We start from the raw sequence: 18,831 nt of genomic DNA, 5'->3' as shown, positions 1-18,831 counted from the left end.
CACATCTCACATTTAATGACATTAAACAACCATAACCAAACTTACCGTCAATCCACACTGCAGCACAATAAATGGGAAATAGTTAACACTTTTAGTTGTTATTTCTCAAACGTGTAACGAGTACAAATCAAGTAGGGTAATTAATTAATAAGTGTAAAGCTATTGTCCAATGGTTTATTAAGATAATAAAATAACAGAGGAAACTAATGTTGATTAAAATCTTCTTAGTTTGTGTGACATTATTTCAATCATATGTTCATAATAGATTTGCACTCTTTAGAATGTGTTTAGTTTGGACAGTTACCTGTGAAACACACAAATTTGGACACAAGCAGTACTTTGACCAGTGACTTGAATGTTATTCCAGTATCACTTTATTGTGTTCGTTTTGTACAGTGTGGCTGTTTACTAATTTTGCACACCTGAGGTTTTAGAAAAGTGTGTATAAAATATTGGTTTGAGTCAAATTTGTTATAGTTTGGCTGATTGTTGGGTTTTGAATTCATTCACTGAACAGGAAGAATATACTATATAATCCGCCAGAGAAGTTACGCTAAGTAGTTTTTGAAATTGCCACTAAAAGGTAGCTTTTCCACCTTTTTTTATCCCTCCCTTTTTACTCTCTTACTTAGTTTTAATAATATGTGTACTTGAAATTTCCAGTGCAAACAACACAATTAACTTCTGGCTTGAATTCTAACCACAATAGCAATGCACACTGATTTAAGACGTCTTGATGACCTCCCATCTACATATTTTGTAAGTACCAGTACTGGCTACCTGTATGAGTTGTGAGGAGTCGACCAGCAGAGGTCTGCCCCAGTCTGTGTCTAGTTGTTGAATGGTTGTGTGTTGCGGCCAGGAAGGTACGATGGTCATTTGTCTGTTGGTCGGCCACGAGGTCTGCACTGGCAACATCTGACGTCCACTCTCCACCATGGATACCGGCACATACTGCTGTGGCACCTGTAAAAAACCAATATTAAACTCAATTGGTCCGATTTAAATATTACAATTCTATAATCGGTTACAAACATCTTAGTCAAAACAACTATGCAATAACTTATAGGCTAATGATGTAACACAGAGAACAAGGGCCTAAGTTTTAAGGATTTTTGTTACAATGGCAGGCTTACCTGAATATAAAAAGTTCACTTTGGCACAAGGGACAGTCACACTGATGTTTGTGGCAAAAAATATGATTTGAAAACTCTTAATGGCAGAGCTACTTGAAAATACATATAATAACATGAAACACGCTCTGGAAATTACAAATTTATACCTCATAATTTTTTTTTTTTTATATTATTTGTTTAGTTAGTTTTAATTATCAGTAAAACCAAAACATTAGTTTGAGGAAAATGTTTTGTTTCAAAATCTTTCCAGAAATATTAAACACAGTAAATAATTAACCTCTACATAAAATATTTTTGTGTTAAGAAAAGTTTCTATAAGAAGTTAGAGGCAATATACTTGGTATTATTGGTAATCAAATTGATTGCAGTTGCAACTAGTTTCAACTCGATATGGAACCATTACAGGCGTTACAAGGATGGGAACATCCCTTCTTCTGAAAGCCGTCATATTCAACTAGACAACTCTCGCCGTCAAAGCAAGATGAAACTCGTAGCCATCGCAAACAATAAGATTATCAATAATACAGGTATTTAAGCCTCTGTAGATTTTGGTAATCTGGAGGCTACCCAACTTGAAAAAAAAAAAAATTTAATAGAAGACTTCTGACTTTTTCACTGGAATATTACTGTATTGGTAACGGGAAAACCTAAACATATCAATATAGTTCCTTTTTTAGTATCAGAGATGACATACCTGCTGAGATATAATGGGTGGTTGTATCTGCAGCTGAGGCGGGGGTTGCTGACTGACCACAGTCACATGTTTGGCAGGAGAGCCCATACTCTGATATCCTGGAGGGCACAGTATTGATGACACCAGCTGATGCTGAGCGAAGGGATCAGCTCTAGTGCCACTGTACTGCCTGGCCACCCCGCGACTGTTGTACAACTGATACTGGACACCCAATATAAACCGTTACAACACACTTCAACTCAACTACACCACTACACCTACTTAGCATTGATACTGTCTAAACATTTTCAAAATGGAACAGTATTTTTATTTTTATATATTTGAAGAGCCCAAATTAAACAATATTTTTTAAGATATGTTATGACTGCTGTCAGATCTTTTTAAATCAAGAACAAGAACAGACACACCTCATCAAGAACATAGAGTTAAGAGTTGTATTCATTCACGCGTCGCGTTGTCGTTCTATAACCGAGCTCTGACGTAGTAGCCCGATTCCTAGTCCTGGCTTTGAGAAAATGGCGTTTGTAGCCTGTCGTCTTCGTAACATGCTGATTTAGCTTTTTAGGCTAGTAAATTTTTCTGAATGGAGAAAATTTTTACATGTTCTGTTAAACTCTCAATAAATATTTATTACTTGAAATAAAAAATCTATACTAAAAAATTCCCGCACATTACTGCCATAATTATAGAATTTCCGTATAATTCCCGCAGTCATAATATTCCTTTATAATTCCCGCTTTTCCCGGATGCCAGACACCCTAAAAAAAATATGTTGATCTGAGACACAGATCTGCAAGCTCCTTACTTAGGGGTGAGAAGATACCAGAAACCGTAGAAATCATAAGGAACATTCTCACCCCACTGAGAATGCCTCATCACAGCATGGGCGAAACGTTTGGTTTTGTACATAGTATAAATAACGACTTCACGTGGCTCCAACCAGAAGACCGAGATTCCAACCCAGTATATTTATTTAATTGTAAGATTTAATATTAAATTGTATCCTACATGCCTCCAAGTCATAAGAGGTATTTCAGAATACTGTGCATGAATGTAAAATTTATATTATACCTCCTGGACATGAAAGCAACCAAAAGTTTAAAATTTAAGATTTGAATACCTCTTCTTGTGATGAAAAAGGCAAATCATAGTACAGGTAAAAATATTTGTTGCTGAATTGGTGAAAAATGAGTGCTTAAAAATGAAAAGTAATACAACTTGTATAAACTCACTATAATGGATACCAACAGTGCCAATAAACTTAATGTAAATACTTCAAATTTCAGTTAATATACATCAAACCCACAATCTCAAAACATCCAACACCAAGTTTTATTTGACACAAAGCAAAAATTGTAACAAATAAATCATAATTTTAAAATCTGCTCTGTATCTTCTGATGCTAATGCAATAATAAAGCTACAGATTAAATAACACTGCAAAATTATAATTTAAAATAACAAAACCTGACATAGGGATTAACATTATTAAGCAAGAAACATAAACCCTATGTATAATAAAGCCTTGAGCAATTAAATATTGAGCAAGAACTAATCTTCAAAGATTAAAATGATTAAATGAAGATTAATTTAAAAGAATCAAAGTATTTTAGAATGCAAGTGATAGCCAAAAGCAAACTTAACCCTGGCTTTATTGATAAAAATCTTTTTGACCATTATTTAAAAATAGCCTACTATTTATAATATTTTAAAATGTATAAACAAAATACAGCAGAACCTTGCTAATTAATCATTGACAAAATTCAATTTTTTTAATTGCAAAAGAGTTTAACGATGCTGTACAACCACAATAAAGTAATAACAATATATTTTTTACGGAAAATTGTGTTCTATTTTTTATTAAACATGAATTCGACATGAAATCTTAAGGACTCAAAGGGAGTATAATTTGTAACCCGGATAACATTGTGGTCATATTAATCAACGTCTAACTAAATTTATATTAACCCGTTTAGATCCGCTGTTCCCATTTGGGAACATTCACTTTTCCCCCCATAAAGTGGGAAATTTCATGTTTTAGAGGGAATTTTTTACTGCAGTCCTGTATGTATGGTACCCCTGTTTACTCTAACACACCTGTTGTTTTTCTTGAGCACATTGCATTGGAGCAGCAGTAGTTCATTTTGAGGTTATGTTTTGTCACCATGACTTATTATGAAAGGTAAGCTGTTAATCTTTGTTATTTAGTGATATTGCTAATTACTATTACAAATAATATTGTTAATACACTAAGCCAATGGATTCAATACATATTTGTATAATTGTGATAGCTTAGATGTGACTAATCTATGTGTAAACTTTGTTGTTCCCTTTTGGGAACAATGGGATCGAGTAGGTTGGTCATTAGATTTATTATTTTGTTCCCGTTTGGGAACAATGGGATTGAATAGGTTGGTCATTATATTTATATTATTGCGCCTATTAGGGGCTGATAAAGTCAGTAGAAAGGTTGTTAGTATTTCTGTTTTGTTTCAGCCTTACTCTGAACCAAATTCAGGACATTTTAGAAGATGAAACTGATGTTTTGGATGGTGAAATCGTCATCATACCAAACGAAGGCATACATTCTGATGCTGATAGTGGAGAAGAAGATGAAGTTGATTTTTCAAGATTGTCTAGAAACCAGCTACTTTCGAATGCTGAGTCTACAATTCGGAAGGTTATTGACGGAGAGGTTGTTACCGTGGAAATAGGAACACTACAGGATGTTATGGACGAGCCTTATGAAATCATTGAGGACCAGAACTTGGAAGTGGTTGAAGACCTACAAGATCCAGTACAAGAATATCCAGAAGAAGATGATTTAGGACAAGATGGTCCAGGCCAAGATGATCCAGGACAGGATGATTCAAAACAAGATAATCCAGAACGAGTTAATTCAGGACAAGATGATGAAAAACTTGAGCAAAACAGTGCTATTGCAGAAGAAAATAGTGGTACAGCAATCGTCCTTTCCTCAGGTGAGCCTCAGCCTAGTAATAGCCATGACGTAGTAACGCCTATAGATGTTAGAAAAAGGGAGAGGAAAAGGAAAAATAAATCTAATATAGACAGTACACCTAAAGCTAAAGTAAAAAAACAATCAAAGTCTTCTAAATCTTTAGTGGGGAAAAATGGGAGAGGTAAAACAAGTAGTAAAACTACAAAACCCCCACTAGTCTGGGTTACTAAAGATATTCCAAGATATGAAGAAAGAGAGTTTGAGCTCCCGGATTGGCTAAAAAACAGTGATGGTTCACCTGTAAAGCTTTTTGAACTTTTCTATGATGATGAAGTCATCGATCTAATCCGGAACCTCACAAACCTTAATGCTTTCCAAAATGGAGAACACAATCTAAAGCTCACCACTGAAGAAACTAAAGTCTTTTTAGCCATTCTTCTCCTCAGTGGTTATTGTCAAGTGCCAAGACTCCGTATGTATTGGGAGCAGAGCCCTGACTGCAATAACCAAGCAGTCAGTAACGCAATGGCTCGTAACCGCTTCATACAAATCATGAAATATTTTCACGTGTGTGATAATCATAACTTGGCAAAAGGAGATCGTTTTGCCAAGGTTTCACCACTATGGGAAAAAATAAATGAGAAATGGTTAAAGTTTTTCCCAGGAGACAATAATCTAAGTGTTGATGAGTCTATGATACCGTATTATGGTAGACACGGTGCAAAGCAACACATGCACGGTAAACCCATAAGATTTGGATTCAAAGTTTGGTGTTTGTGCACACGATTGGGTTATCTGATACAGGCAATCCCATATCAAGGCAAAAAATCTGGAAACACACGACCAGATCTAGGACTTGGTGGGTCTGTTGTAATGGATCTTGTGGAAAAGCTACCTAATAAAGAAGTAAGCATATTTTTTGATAACTTTTTTACGAGCATCCCATTACTGAAAAAACTGAAAGAAAATGGAACCCATGGGACTGGAACACTTCGAATAAATAGGTCACTGGGTGCTCCATTGCCTTCAAAAAAAGAAATGAAGAAGCTTCCGCGTGGAAGTCATGTGCAGGTAACCAATGAAGAGACTGATATCACACTCATCCGATACAACGACAATAATGTAGTAACCATAGCATCAACGCAAGCTGGATCTTCACCAATCGGAAAAGCAAAGAGGTTTAGCCAATCAAGTAAAGCCTACATAAATGTTGATCAGCCAGCATGTTTTGTTTTATATAATGCCTACATGGGAGGGGTTGATCGCCTAGATGAGAACATAGCAAAGCTAAGAATCAACATAAGAGGGAAGAAGTGGTACTGGCAACTGCTATGTTTTCCATTGAATGTGTCAGTGAACAATGCCTGGCAGCTTCACAGATATGCTGTTCAAAACAAGAGTGAGCAGCTTGACCTCCTAGGCTTTACTAGAGTGATTTGCAAATCATACCTCCAGAAATACAGCCAACGCTTGACCCTGGGAAGACCTCCTAGGCTTGTAAATCCAGTTGAGTCACGTGTAATGGATGAAACGCGGTTCGACAGAATTGGTCATTTCATAGCCAGCAATGCGAGACAATCTCGCTGTGCACTGTGTAAGAAAAACGCTAGGCTGAAATGTAAGAAATGTAATGTCGCTTTGCACCAGCATTGTTTTGAGACCTTTCACTGTGAGCCTAAGTAGGCTAAGTATCAATATGTATGTAACAATACTAACAATCGTATTTCCTCATATGTATGTAAATAAAATGTTATCTTGCCTTGTAAAATTATTTCATAAATAATCCTATAATGCTTACTAAAGATCCTTATATATATATATAAAATGGCACCCCGTTCGCTCCCACTGTTCCCATTTGGGAACACTAATTATTTTATATAAAAAAAATTAGAAACTCAAAATTTTGTTTAAGATGTTACTTTTATACTCTAAACTATTTAAAAAAAAATAAAAATTATAAGTTTTTTGGAAAAAAATAATTTGGGCCTAAATGGGTTAAAATTAACAAGGTTCTACCGCTTCTCCTCAAACCCAATTAAAGCACATGCTTTCAAAAGAAAAACTCCACAGCCTCATCTTAATCCATAAGAAATTCTCAAGTGGAAAAACACAAAAAAACAAAAACAAACCAAATTGTCAATGGTGGTAGAGTGGTGTTGGTGAGTGGAGACCCGGAGGCGAGGTACCTGGTTGTTGAATGTGAGGGTAGCCACTAGGGGTGGGGCTGGGGGTGCGTTGTGGCGTCGGCACACTTCCATCATCTGCACACTCGCCTTCACGTTGTTACAGTGAGCGTAGTCCACCAGGTGTGCCAACGTCACAAACGCGTGATTGAGTGCCTCACCAGGCGTGATGCGGCGCTCCTGCAAACATAACCACAATGTTAGTTCAGTATGTCTTTGTCGCAGAGCGTAAAGAAGACGTTTTTGTATAATATGCAGATAACATATGCAGTAAAACATCATTATCCACACCCAGTTAGATTTAACCCAAAACCATCACATTTGAAATTAAAATCAATTGAAAAAAGAGCTAATTGATGGGAATTGTCAGCTGTGGTGCGAGTTGTTGGTCTGGCTTGACCAATGGAAAGTAATGGAGTATACAACTGTGCCGTGTGTATGTGCTCAATGCTCAACGGCACTGTTTATTTTGTTGCGTGGTTGGTACTACTGGCCGCGTCTGCTGGACGTTCATCGGCTGACATTTTGTGGCTCCCGTTTCTCAGACTTTGGGTTTGAGATTGTTCCAAAACTACGGGGTTTTCTTCCGGAAGAGTTTTCTTTTGTGAACCCTGAAGTTTTTACCTTCATAGATCCGTTTCATTTCCCGTCATCATGACGTACTTTGGCTAAGAGTTTTCATACCACGGGTAAGTTGAATTCGCCAGGCCTAGTCCTCGCTTATTTCATTTTGTTTCATTTTTTTACTGTTTCACTATTGTGCAGAAATGTTTTATAGAGTCATTTTGATGTTTATTGTACTGTTTTCTGAGAGTTTCGAGTCCACTAGATAACACAATGTGCATGCCTCGTTGAGTTAACTTGGTCAGTACAAGTGATATTAAAAGTTGAGCAAATTTCCATGTTTAAGGTTAAAAGACCAAGTTAAAGTGTCAACGTCATTTCTGTGTAATTTTTTTGAGTCATTTTGTGTAATTTTTGGTGTTTAACTGTGAGCTGGTCTGGACCCAATCATGTTAAAAGTTTCTAGGCTAGTTCCAATTTTGGTTGTGCTAGTAACTTTTGCTAGCCTAAATTTTTGCTCTGGTCAATTACAGTAGCCTAGCCAAGATAATAACCTTTTAAATATCCATTTTGTTTGTTCTTAAACTTGTGAATAGTAAGCAAGCACATTCATGCACTTTTATTCATGTGAGATCATGTTACTATTCTCTAGAAAACAATGTTTGATTAGGCTAGACACTAGAACAGCTGTTGTAAAAATGTGGTCGCTGACTGCAGGTAAAGGGAATGTTTTACGCTCTTTTGATGTATTCAGACCTAGTGCAAACTAAATAAATGGACTCTGAGACATGTTAGCTTAATTAGGCCAGGTCAGTGATCTATACTTTGTATCAGGGTCGGCGACTCCACTTGAAACCTGCCACCATTAGAATGCTAACAACTGCACCACGATGAGTCTTCTCCCAGGCGGATGGGACTGCGTCGCACCACTGACTGTGCACCACCAACCACTGATGGCGACACCTACGCAGCTAGGCCTATGTGTACTCCGGCCTAATACCGTGCTGCAGTGTCTGGGAAGCGGCCACCACGTTCTCGGCCTACTTCTACTTCCTGCTAACTCACCTGGATGCCAGCAAGGTTTTACGGTCAGGTCAGTCCAGTCCATTTGGAGAGTCTCACCCATCACGAAGAAATCTCACTCAACATAGGCTTTTATTTAACTTATATAACAAAATCTGTAATCCTTTTACCTGCTATTTAACTAATTAGTCTTTCCGCTCTAAATTTACTTACTTAATATTTTATTCAAATTTTAAATTCCTTTCTGTATTTCTGTTTCACACCCCTTGATTGAGGGTAAAATTCTTTTTTGCCTTTGACGGTTATTTTTAACCGCTTGGAAATAATTATTAGGCTTTGCGAGGCGACCACATTTGTTGATATGTGTAAATGTTTCATGTTCGTTTAAATGTAAAAATTATTTATTTTAATGTAGGCCTAGGACTAAAGGTATTAAATTATTTGTTTTTAAATGATTTTTATAAGGTGGCCACCTAAGCTAACTTGTTTTAAATTTGTTTGAGATGGTAAACTAAATGTTTTTGCAACTAAATGTCATTTAGGCCTAACTTGAATTTCCCCTTTCAAATTAAATTGTATTTTTTTTATTAAAGAAATTTTAAAATATTTTTAAAGCTTTAATTATTATATCTTGGCTAGGGCAATGTCTTATTTATTATTGTTATTTATTATTGTTGCATTTATATATATATATTTGAATGAATAAATTTATATTTGTGTCCAGCCAGCTCTTGTGTTGTCATTGTTGGTCCTCCACCTCAGCAATATTGTGCCGGAATCCCACCATTGATTTTGCGCTTCCAAGGGCTTCACCCTTTTGATCAATGGAGTTGGGAATTCGGTTACACAACTGGTTACAAATGGGCCTTGGCCCAAGGGCGCAAGAGTTTTTTTGGTTTTGTTGGGGGCGCAAGCAATTGACACTATTTGGAAAATATATGAAATAGCGCAACAGTAGAATCCTACACACTTTTCGGTTCCCACTCATGACTCATCACTGCCACTGTTTGCATATTATCATTGACTATAATCCTCTGCCTTTATTTGTAGGCTATTAATTTTTCAATTACTCATTAATGTCAGTTGGTTTTGTCAAATCGGGTGAGAAACATACTATCAATTGGTTAGCAAATAAAGATAATACCATGTTTTTGCTAGGGATGGACGAGATTGGATTTTTAGTTCGAGACGAGACGAGACGAGATTTTTTATTTCTCATAAAATTTCGAGACGAGATCGAGACGAGATTTCTCTTCTCATACACAACGGGAAATGCACGTTCGAAATTTTTACCTGATTTTGTAACATTGTTAGATGACTGTTTAAATACTAAAATAATGATAATAGGCAAGAATATTTACAATCTTTCATTAAATAACATCAGCATAACATTTTTTTATTAATCACGCCTAACTTATTAAAAATGCCTACGATTAGGAAACATGGTGATATCAGTTAGGATAGAGTTCAACTTATCCTAAAATAAAATAAATCATAAAATAAAAGCAATATTAATTTTTATAAAATAGTTACTTGTTTTGACTTTTTTTATAGTAATAAAACATTCCTCACACTGCTTACACTTAACAAAACTTCTCAAATGTTATTAAAGTAATATTATTAAAATAATGAAAGTAATATAAGTAATATAAAAAGTAATATAAAAGAATTAAAGTAATATTTACATTAAAAGAATTAATTAAATAAGAACGCCTTCGAAAAGGAAACGCAACTACAACACGCTCCTGTATTGCGGGTATTGCATTGACTTTCTGCAGGCGTTTTTAATTTTTATTTATTTTTTTTTTTTTTATTCTCGTCTCGATAAAAATCTCGGCCAAAAAGTAATCTCGTCTCGTGTAACGAGATTGAAAATTTCCCGAAATTTCGAGACTTAACCATCCCTAGTTTTTGCTTATGTTTTTATTTACGTTCAACGAATGTTATTTTTACTTTGTAATATCACACCCTTTTTCTATGATATGAGCAAAAACCAAGTGGCAGTGAGTTTAGAAAGAGGGCGGCAAAAATCGTTTGGACACTAAAAGTGTTACAAAACGTTATAAGTAGTTTTCACGGTCATTAAAAATCATTTAGGCCTAATGATTATGACGTTGTTTATAACCTTGTGTTCTAGAGTGTTAAAATAAGATTCTTAGTATTTGAATCAATATTGATAGCGAGTGTGAGCTTAAAATTATAAGGGCTATTGTTCTCAAGTGAACGTAAAAAAAAACCTAAGTAGGCATGAAGTTTTTTGTGTTTTTTTTTGGAATCCAGTGATGATTATCTATAATAGAGCAATAATGGCAGACACAAAAATTATCACATTAACGTCCATTTATACAGTTTCAGGGTTTTTGAGGAAGATATAGGTATAAATATTGCCACCTGGTCCATGGTGAGCATGCGTTTCAGCAGGTCAATGAACTCCCTGCGATCTGCCTTCTCTGCTAGCAACTCTCCCCCCTCTATGTCTGTCGGAACGTTCACTTGTCCAATGTCGTCCAAACAGTTGAAGATGTATTTGCGAGCCTCCTTGGACTTGATGCCTGTTTCTGCCTCATGTTCTTCTGGTGTCTGCAAACAAACAAACAAACAATTAGTTATTTTTCCATTTTTGGCGCATTTAAATTTTATGGATGCCTTAACACAACAGGAAAACATTGATTTGTATTTATATATAAATAAATAATTCCATTTTTCCCCGAAAAGTTTAGTGACCTAATTTGTCCAATGGGATTGATTACAAAAGATTATTAAATTTTGTATTTTCGCAAAAATACAAATCTGAACAGTGTTCACCTTGAGTCTCCAGAAAGGGTATGTGCTGTCCATGTCACGATAGAAGAACTTGGTTGTCTTGCTGGCGTTGTTGAGCATGTGCTCTGTAGGCAGCCCTTGGGTCTGGCTGATGTATCTGATCTGGTCGTACTCTGAGCTGCCTGGGTACAGAGGCCATCCCAGGAACAGCTCAGCAACCACACAGCCCAGCGACCACATATCAATTGCTTCACAGAACGGGAGACCTGGACAACAATCAATATGTTGGTTATGAAATATTAGTTAAGCTTTTAGATCCATGCTAATTCTTAAAAACTAAATTGAGAAGTAAGGTACAGAGGAAACACTGAATGGTACACTCAAGTGGTGTCTAGCAGTATTTGTTGGTGTCAAGTCCAACACTGCCCCCCCCCCCCTTGCCATCATGTACTACAACGCTCAGGGTGGAGAAACACTCTGTGACCTGTATAATAGGAATTTTCACACAGTGTTCGCCACTCGGGTTCTTCCTCTCTCATCACAAGTATATTACCAGCACAACATGCTAGAGCTGAAAGCGCACGGTCGTCACATAAGCGAGTTTCCTCTGTACCTTCCTTCTCTGTAAAAACTATGTGTCACAAGGTCCAATGAGATATGAACGGCACTATAAACAATAAACAAGCATTTTATGGGCAAACATGTTTTAAGTTGATAGGCTAACTCCAAATCTAACAGAGATAGCTACAGATAAAGTTTAGATTTTAAAGTTCCTTGGAATTGCAACACCTTTAAAATTATATGCAATTTAACTAATCTGTTTCCTCGGTACAAAATTAGTACGATTTGCGGCTATAAGTAGGCTACTTTTGCCGTTTTCTTCTCAAAATTGCATTTAAATCCTCATTTTAATACACTGAGATTACTATGAATGGAATTCACTGTGGTTTACAAACAAAAATCACAGTACCACACATTATTAAAACCTTTTACTCCTAACAGGATTGTGTCAAGAAAGAAACACATAGTTAAGACAAAGGCTTTACATATTTTACTACTCAGATAAGTCATGGCCATGATAAAGTGGTTTTAAAATTAGGGTGAGAACTTTTAGGAATAAACATGTTTGAAGAAATAATTTGGCAAGATAATTTCACACAATTGGTAAATTATTTTCAACTAACACAATAACTGGGTGTTTTTTTTTATTATCTTGGGCTCAATTCAATTGTGTTACTATATTTTAAAGCTCTTCAAAAGAATCAAAAGACCCAGGCCTAGACCTAATTTATTTTGAAGGGTCCATATCAACAACATCCTTTTGCTTTTGTTAATTGAAAGATAAAATATCTAAAAAAAGTTTTAACTTTGGGTTCATTAATTACAAGTTTAATATGAAACCGTAAACAGTTTTATACCAGACACAATCAAAACACTGACCAGCTATTATAAAACTATTATTTTCACATAAAATAGGTTTGGGATCTCATAATAATTATGTAATGCAAGTAATAAATAAAGGAAGAAAGGAATAAAAGTGACAAAACTTTAACGAGCCAATATTGTAATTATTGTCATGATAAAATGCATAATTACCCTAGTAATACATTATGAGTTGTAAAAAACATCTGATAAACCTTTTAAGTGGTCCTAACCAACAGGCTGTACCTAACCGAATTTGTACCGAGTAAAATGCTGTACCGAACCAATGGCGGTAATTAAGGAACCGTACCGAAAATGCACCGTAGACCCCTAAATTTAACATACGATGCTATTGATGCTATTTGAAGTTTTTAAGTTTTTGTTTGATACTTAATATATATTTCAAATGTACTTGTTCCGAGCAAGGAACAGCCTGAACGCCGATGGCCATATAGCATTTTTGTACAGCAGTAACACACAAGGTCTTCCTACAGCATGAGCGCTGTAGTATGTGAGGGAGAAAAGAAGAGCGGAAAGAGACTATGAATAGAACTTGCTCTAGACACCAGCGACTGGTGCTAGACACCACCTAAGTGTACCATTGAATGTATCCTCTGTATCTTACTTTTCTGTGGTTGAGATTGTGAGCAAATAAATTCGATTAGTCAGCAGGTTTGCTACATTAACCCTTTGGGTCCCAAGTGCCGATCACATCGGCACTTCAGTTTTATCTGAAAAGACCCGAGTGCCGATCACATCGGCACTGCCGTTACGATCGAAAAAGCCCGGGTGCCGATATCATCGGCACTATGTATGTATGCGAAAAAACCCAAGTGCCGATGTCATCGGCTTTTCGTAAATCTACTACTACAAAATTATTTATAAAGCTATTCCACTGAAAGATATATCAAACGAGAGCAAATTAAATTCTCTAAGCAAGTAAATTCAACAACACGCTCAAAACGTACTTTATATAGAGCTTGAGAGTAAGAAGAACGACGAAATTTGCGTGGCCTTGACCGGTCTGTCTGTACAGCTGTTGCGCATCAAAACAAAACATTAACTCGACGTTGTTCGTTGTTGACATTCACTGTGAAGTACTAAATGTTGTTTGTTGTTATTCGTGAGTTTGTTTAGTGAATTTTATTATGAAATGAAGTAAAATGAGTTTCTATATAAACTATTGTTGCTAAAATAGATTGTGTACGTACAGAAAGTTTTTCAATTTGCACTGATTATGTCTTGAGTATTGGAAGCTTTGTTTGAACGTTTGAACTAGGACTAACCTGACTTCTCTGTCCTCTGTGTCTGTTGTTTTATTTCTTTTTAAAAGCTCTTATTACTCCAAACTAATACTCTATTCCTTACTTTTAATTGATTAACACTTTTCCATTTGCATGTGCATGAACTTGTTTTTAGTGTGAATAAACTAAATTAGGCTGCCTATCTTACCGTTTGAACTAGGGTATGCCTAGGCCAAACTTGAGATCTCTGTCCTTCATTTATCATGAGAGAACTTAACTTTTTTTGAAGTATAGTTACTTATAATCATCTTATATGCCGATATAAAGTTGTATGTATCTAAAAATTAGTATAAAAGCAGGCCTAGTTAAAACTTACAGCCAATCAAAATGAGTGAGAAAAAATCAAAAAGAAAACATTCCCCTGAAAGTGAACGAACACTTATTTCAAATATACTGGAGTCCGGTGTAACATTTATTGATGGAAATGAGAGTGATGATTCACTATTAGATATTTCTTCTTCTTCAAGTGAGGACGTAGACGACACTGACGAAGATCCCGACTACGACCCTAGTGGTAAAGATGGACTTACCCCTAACAGATATAGTTTTTTATCCAACTTTAGACAAAATGGAAGAAACTTGATTTCTGATACCGGTAGTGACAGTGACAGCCCTCTAATGCAGGATAGGCCTAGGACTGAATGTGATGTAAGTGTAAACCAAACCTGTTCTACGTCAAACAGTGAAGATCCTGATGATCCTGTAGGCCTACCTATTGATGAGCCAAGCACTTCTACAGGGAGGTCTCATGTTGTGTCGAGGACCCTAAGCAATAGGCCTACCAGTAGACAGAAGAAGAGCCAAAACAATAACCCTAGATGTAATAGGCCTACAAATCCCAAATCAAAATCAAAAAAACAACCGGAAAGCCCAGAAAGCAGCGAATGGGAGGAACTTGACTCCGACGATGACCCTGAATACAACCACAACTTTGGATTCTCAGAATTGCCCGGCCCTAAACATTGCCCGGCCCTAAACATTGCCCACCTAGGAATTCAAAGCCTATTGAGTACTTCAACCTTTTTTTCACTGTAAATCTACTAAATACCTTAGTGACTGAAACAAACAGATATGCTGGGCAGTTTTTCAGAAATAATCCAGCTGTAAGAAACCGCATGAAAGATTGGGTCCAGGTTAGTCTAGGAGAAATGAAAGCTTTCATAGCTATTGTACTCAACATGGGCATTATTAGAAAACCCTCAATACGAAGTTACTGGTACACTTCTTCCTCTCAAAAATGTGATTGGTTTGGTAAAGTACTTAGCCGAAATCGATTCCAAGCCATTTTGAAATTTTTCCATCTAACAGACTCAACCGCTCTAGCACCACTTGATTCCCCAAATTACAACCCCTGTGGACGATTTCAACCTCTGATAGATCATGCAAACCGCCTTTTCCATCATTACTACATACCTCACCAAAAGTTGTCTGTGGACGAGTCACTAGTTGGCACCAAAAAGCGAGTCGCTCTCACACAGTATCTTCCAAAAAAAAAACATCACAGATGGGGGATAAAATTGTGGGTGCTTTGTGATGCTTTGACCAACTACTGTTTAAAATTTTACTGTTATAAAGGAGCCAAATATGAAGACAATAGAGAAGAAATTCAGCGTCTAGGGCAGGGCTACTCGGTTGTTAAAAAGTTGTTAGAGATGGGAAATTTCCTAAACAAAGGATACCATCTATACCTTGATAATTTCTTCACTTCAAAAAAATTAGCTAGATTTTTGTATCAAAATTTTACATGGTTGACTGGCACAGTTCGTACCGATAGAAAAGGAGTCCCTAAAAAGCTATTAGGCAAGTTCCCTGTAGGCAAAAGAGTTTACGTTCGTAAAGGACCTTTCTTATTCATGGCCTTCCGTGAAAAGGCAACCAACAAAACTCAATTCATTTTACTATCATCCAATGCCCGAGCAAAGAGTGTGCGTTACACAGTGAAAAGAGGAGGAAAAATGTTAATTAAGTGCAAACCTCACATAGTTTACGAGTATAATCATGGGATGGGAGGTATAGACGGGACAGACCAGATGCTCTACACCTATCTGGATGAGCGTAGGTGTATGAAGCATTTCAAAAAGGTAATTTTTAATATTTTTGGTAGAATGGTCTTGAATGCATATGTCCTGTATAAGTTGAATACAGACAGACCCCTCTCCAGACTTCATTTCCAGGTATCCATCATTGAGGAGTTGGCAAATGAATGGTTTTTAGAAAAAGCTCCGGTTGCTGAAAATAGAGGGGGCGGCGATGGATTTTCACCCAACAGGAAATTTGGATTAGAAAAACTAGAAGGGAATAAGGAAAGCAATTGTTGTGTGTGCAGTGGGAAAAATGACCCCATGGGTAAAAGAAGAAGGTCAAAAACAATTTGTGTTAATTGTAGGCGTGGATGTCACTTGGACTGTCTTCCTCGACACAAATGTAAATAGATGAGCCGTTCAAGAAAAAATGTAAATATGTAAATAGTTTTAGCGCTTAACGTTTTATTTCAATTTTTTAACAGAAAACATTATAACCTGTAAGAGATATGTGCATAAAATGAACTGCTTTCACATTCTTTTCAGTAGCTTCTTAGTGTCTAAAATAGGTGAAATGGGTGGACTATCTTTCTCGACACAAATGTAAATATATGAGCCGTTCCAGAAAAAATGTAAATAGTTTTGGCTCTATTTTATTTCAATTTTTTAACAGAAAACATTATAACATAAGAAAGATGTGAATAAAATGAACTGCTTTCACATTCTTCTCAGTGTCTAAAATAGATGAAATAGGTGGACTGTCTTCCTCGACACAAATGTAAATATATGAGCCGTTCCATAAAAAATGTAAATATGTAAAGAGATTTTGCTCTAAATGTGTTATTTCTAAATGTTTTATTTCAATTGATTAACAGAAAACATTACATAATAAGAAAGATGTGCATATAATGAACTGCTTTCACATTCTTCTCACTATTCTTCTCAGTAGCTTCTCAGTGTTCTCAGTGTGGTATAGGTGAGAGACTTCATTTTACCTTTTTATTTCTTGCATGATACTTATTTTTAATTACTGTAAATAGATCCAGGCTTATAAATGCATGTAGAAATGTTATTGTAAAAGTATTTCTGTAGTATGTGGTAAATATTTAATAAACTTGGGTTTTATAATTACTTTATGTGTTTTTTTTGTTATATGTCGATTTCGGCAAAAAAGTAACGTTTTTTATTTTTATAAATAAAAATACTTATTTATTATTATTTTTTGCTAAAACTTTCACAATATGTTCTTTATTTAGTGGTATTTAATAAAATAATAAACTTATAGGAAAAAAAATACAGCTAATATTCTTTTTATGGGTTACAAAATGAAAATTTGAGAAAATATTAGGCCGTTCATACATATAAATTGTATATATATATATATTTATTCATATATTTTTAAAATTTTACTTATCATTGTTAAAGTAGATTCTATTAGCTAAAAGATAAAAAAAAAATTATAACTCTAGCTGCTTTCTAAGGTGAGTTATGAATATTTATTTGATAATAGTACAAAACAGCTGAAAATGGCTTGGGATTCTGGGGTAAAGTGTGCATAGAGTAACTGGGTCATCTGGTGTGACAACACAACTAGTGGTCTGGGTCACCTCTGATACAAAATTAACATAATGCTTGGGACCCAAAGGGTTAAGGGTTTTTTTTAAATACATACATTCCATATTTGAAACATCACAGGTTTTTAGGCCTGGTGCTGGTATTTTAAAATTAATTCTTGCTAAACCGAAATATATTTCTGACTTTTGGTCAGAAGGAAGTCATTATATTGATGACTTCTTTTTTCAACTGGATGTCCTGCCTCTTACCAAGAATGATCTCTGGGGCCCGGTAGTATCTGCTCTGCAGGTAGGTGTTGCACACTGCCTTGCTGACGTGAGACGCACTGCCAAAGTCAATCACCTTGACTCTGTACGGCTGTCTCACAGGGTCCACCAACATGATGTTCTCTGGCTTCAAGTCTGCGTGGATCAGGCCCAGTTGCTGTGACAAACAGGTAGATTTGCTTTATTGATAAGTCACTAATACAACAGTAGCTTTTTTAATGACTAATTTTGAAAATTTTTAATAGAACCGCTATTGTAATCTAAACTAAAATGAACACTTTTTCAGTCCCAGTAAACTGTTAAATCTTAGTTTTTGAGGGATGTATATGTCGCTGCACTGACAAAAATACTAAATGACATTTTGCATCTCTTTAGAACTGTACAACGACAACAACCTCTGCCTTAGGCTGGTTACATACTAGCTTTGTAGACATTGTGTCCGCCAGAGCTTAGACACTACTTGCAAAGCAGGTCCGAGACATCATCTTTGTATCGGACATGGGTCGCATGAGACCAGTTGGTCGGTGTTTAGTGTGACATGTCATCTGGCACTCATTTCCCAAGTAATGAGGTTATTCAGCCATCTACAAAGCACGTTTTTAGTGGTTAACTGATAATAGTGCTAACCTTAATTTTGAAATATTCTTTCTTGAAAACATGTGTGATCATTGGTTCAGTTTTGTTGAGCAAATAGCTTGATAACTCTATGTTTCCATTAGAAAATGGGTTAACCATGATAAACCCTGCACCGTCAACGTCGTTTTCTGGCAAGTGCAATTAACAAAAATAGACAATAGACGTCCTTGCCTCATTTATGTTCAGTTCACTACAGTATAGTAGGAGAAATGTTTCTAACACGCAAAAGACGTCCATGAATCATTCTATTTTATCAAAACAACACCAGAATGTAACTTGCCTT

The 18,831-nt window shown here is 35.9% G+C and overlaps 1 protein-coding gene across 4 annotated transcripts in view; it reads right to left on the bottom strand.

Moving 5' to 3' along the window:
• Nucleotides 1-18,831, bottom strand: part of LOC128985504 (homeodomain-interacting protein kinase 2) — a 65,662-nt gene that overhangs the window by 19,013 nt on the left and 27,818 nt on the right. Inside the window, exons 6-11 of one of the 4 annotated variants that reach the window (XM_054405056.1) lie at nt 17,895-18,069; nt 11,367-11,590; nt 10,950-11,141; nt 6,921-7,154; nt 1,831-2,031; nt 778-966 (exon numbers count right to left, since the gene is read on the bottom strand). In XM_054405056.1, the coding sequence (XP_054261031.1) occupies nt 778-966; nt 1,831-2,031; nt 6,921-7,154; nt 10,950-11,141; nt 11,367-11,590; nt 17,895-18,069 (1,215 nt within the window). The remainder of the gene's footprint in view (nt 1-777; nt 967-1,830; nt 2,032-6,920; nt 7,155-10,949; nt 11,142-11,366; nt 11,591-17,894; nt 18,070-18,831) is intronic. The other 3 variants (XM_054405059.1, XM_054405058.1, XM_054405057.1) reach the window with 3 other exon arrangements.

The sequence above is a fragment of the Macrosteles quadrilineatus genome, unplaced genomic scaffold (genome assembly GCF_028750875.1).
Source record: "Macrosteles quadrilineatus isolate MER2022 unplaced genomic scaffold, UCM_ALF_1.0 Scaffold_2__2_contigs__length_208266976, whole genome shotgun sequence".
Lineage (NCBI taxonomy): Eukaryota > Metazoa > Arthropoda > Insecta > Hemiptera > Cicadellidae > Macrosteles > Macrosteles quadrilineatus.
The sequence above is the reverse complement of the archived record's forward strand: the minus strand, read 5'-3'. Positions and strand labels throughout refer to the sequence as shown.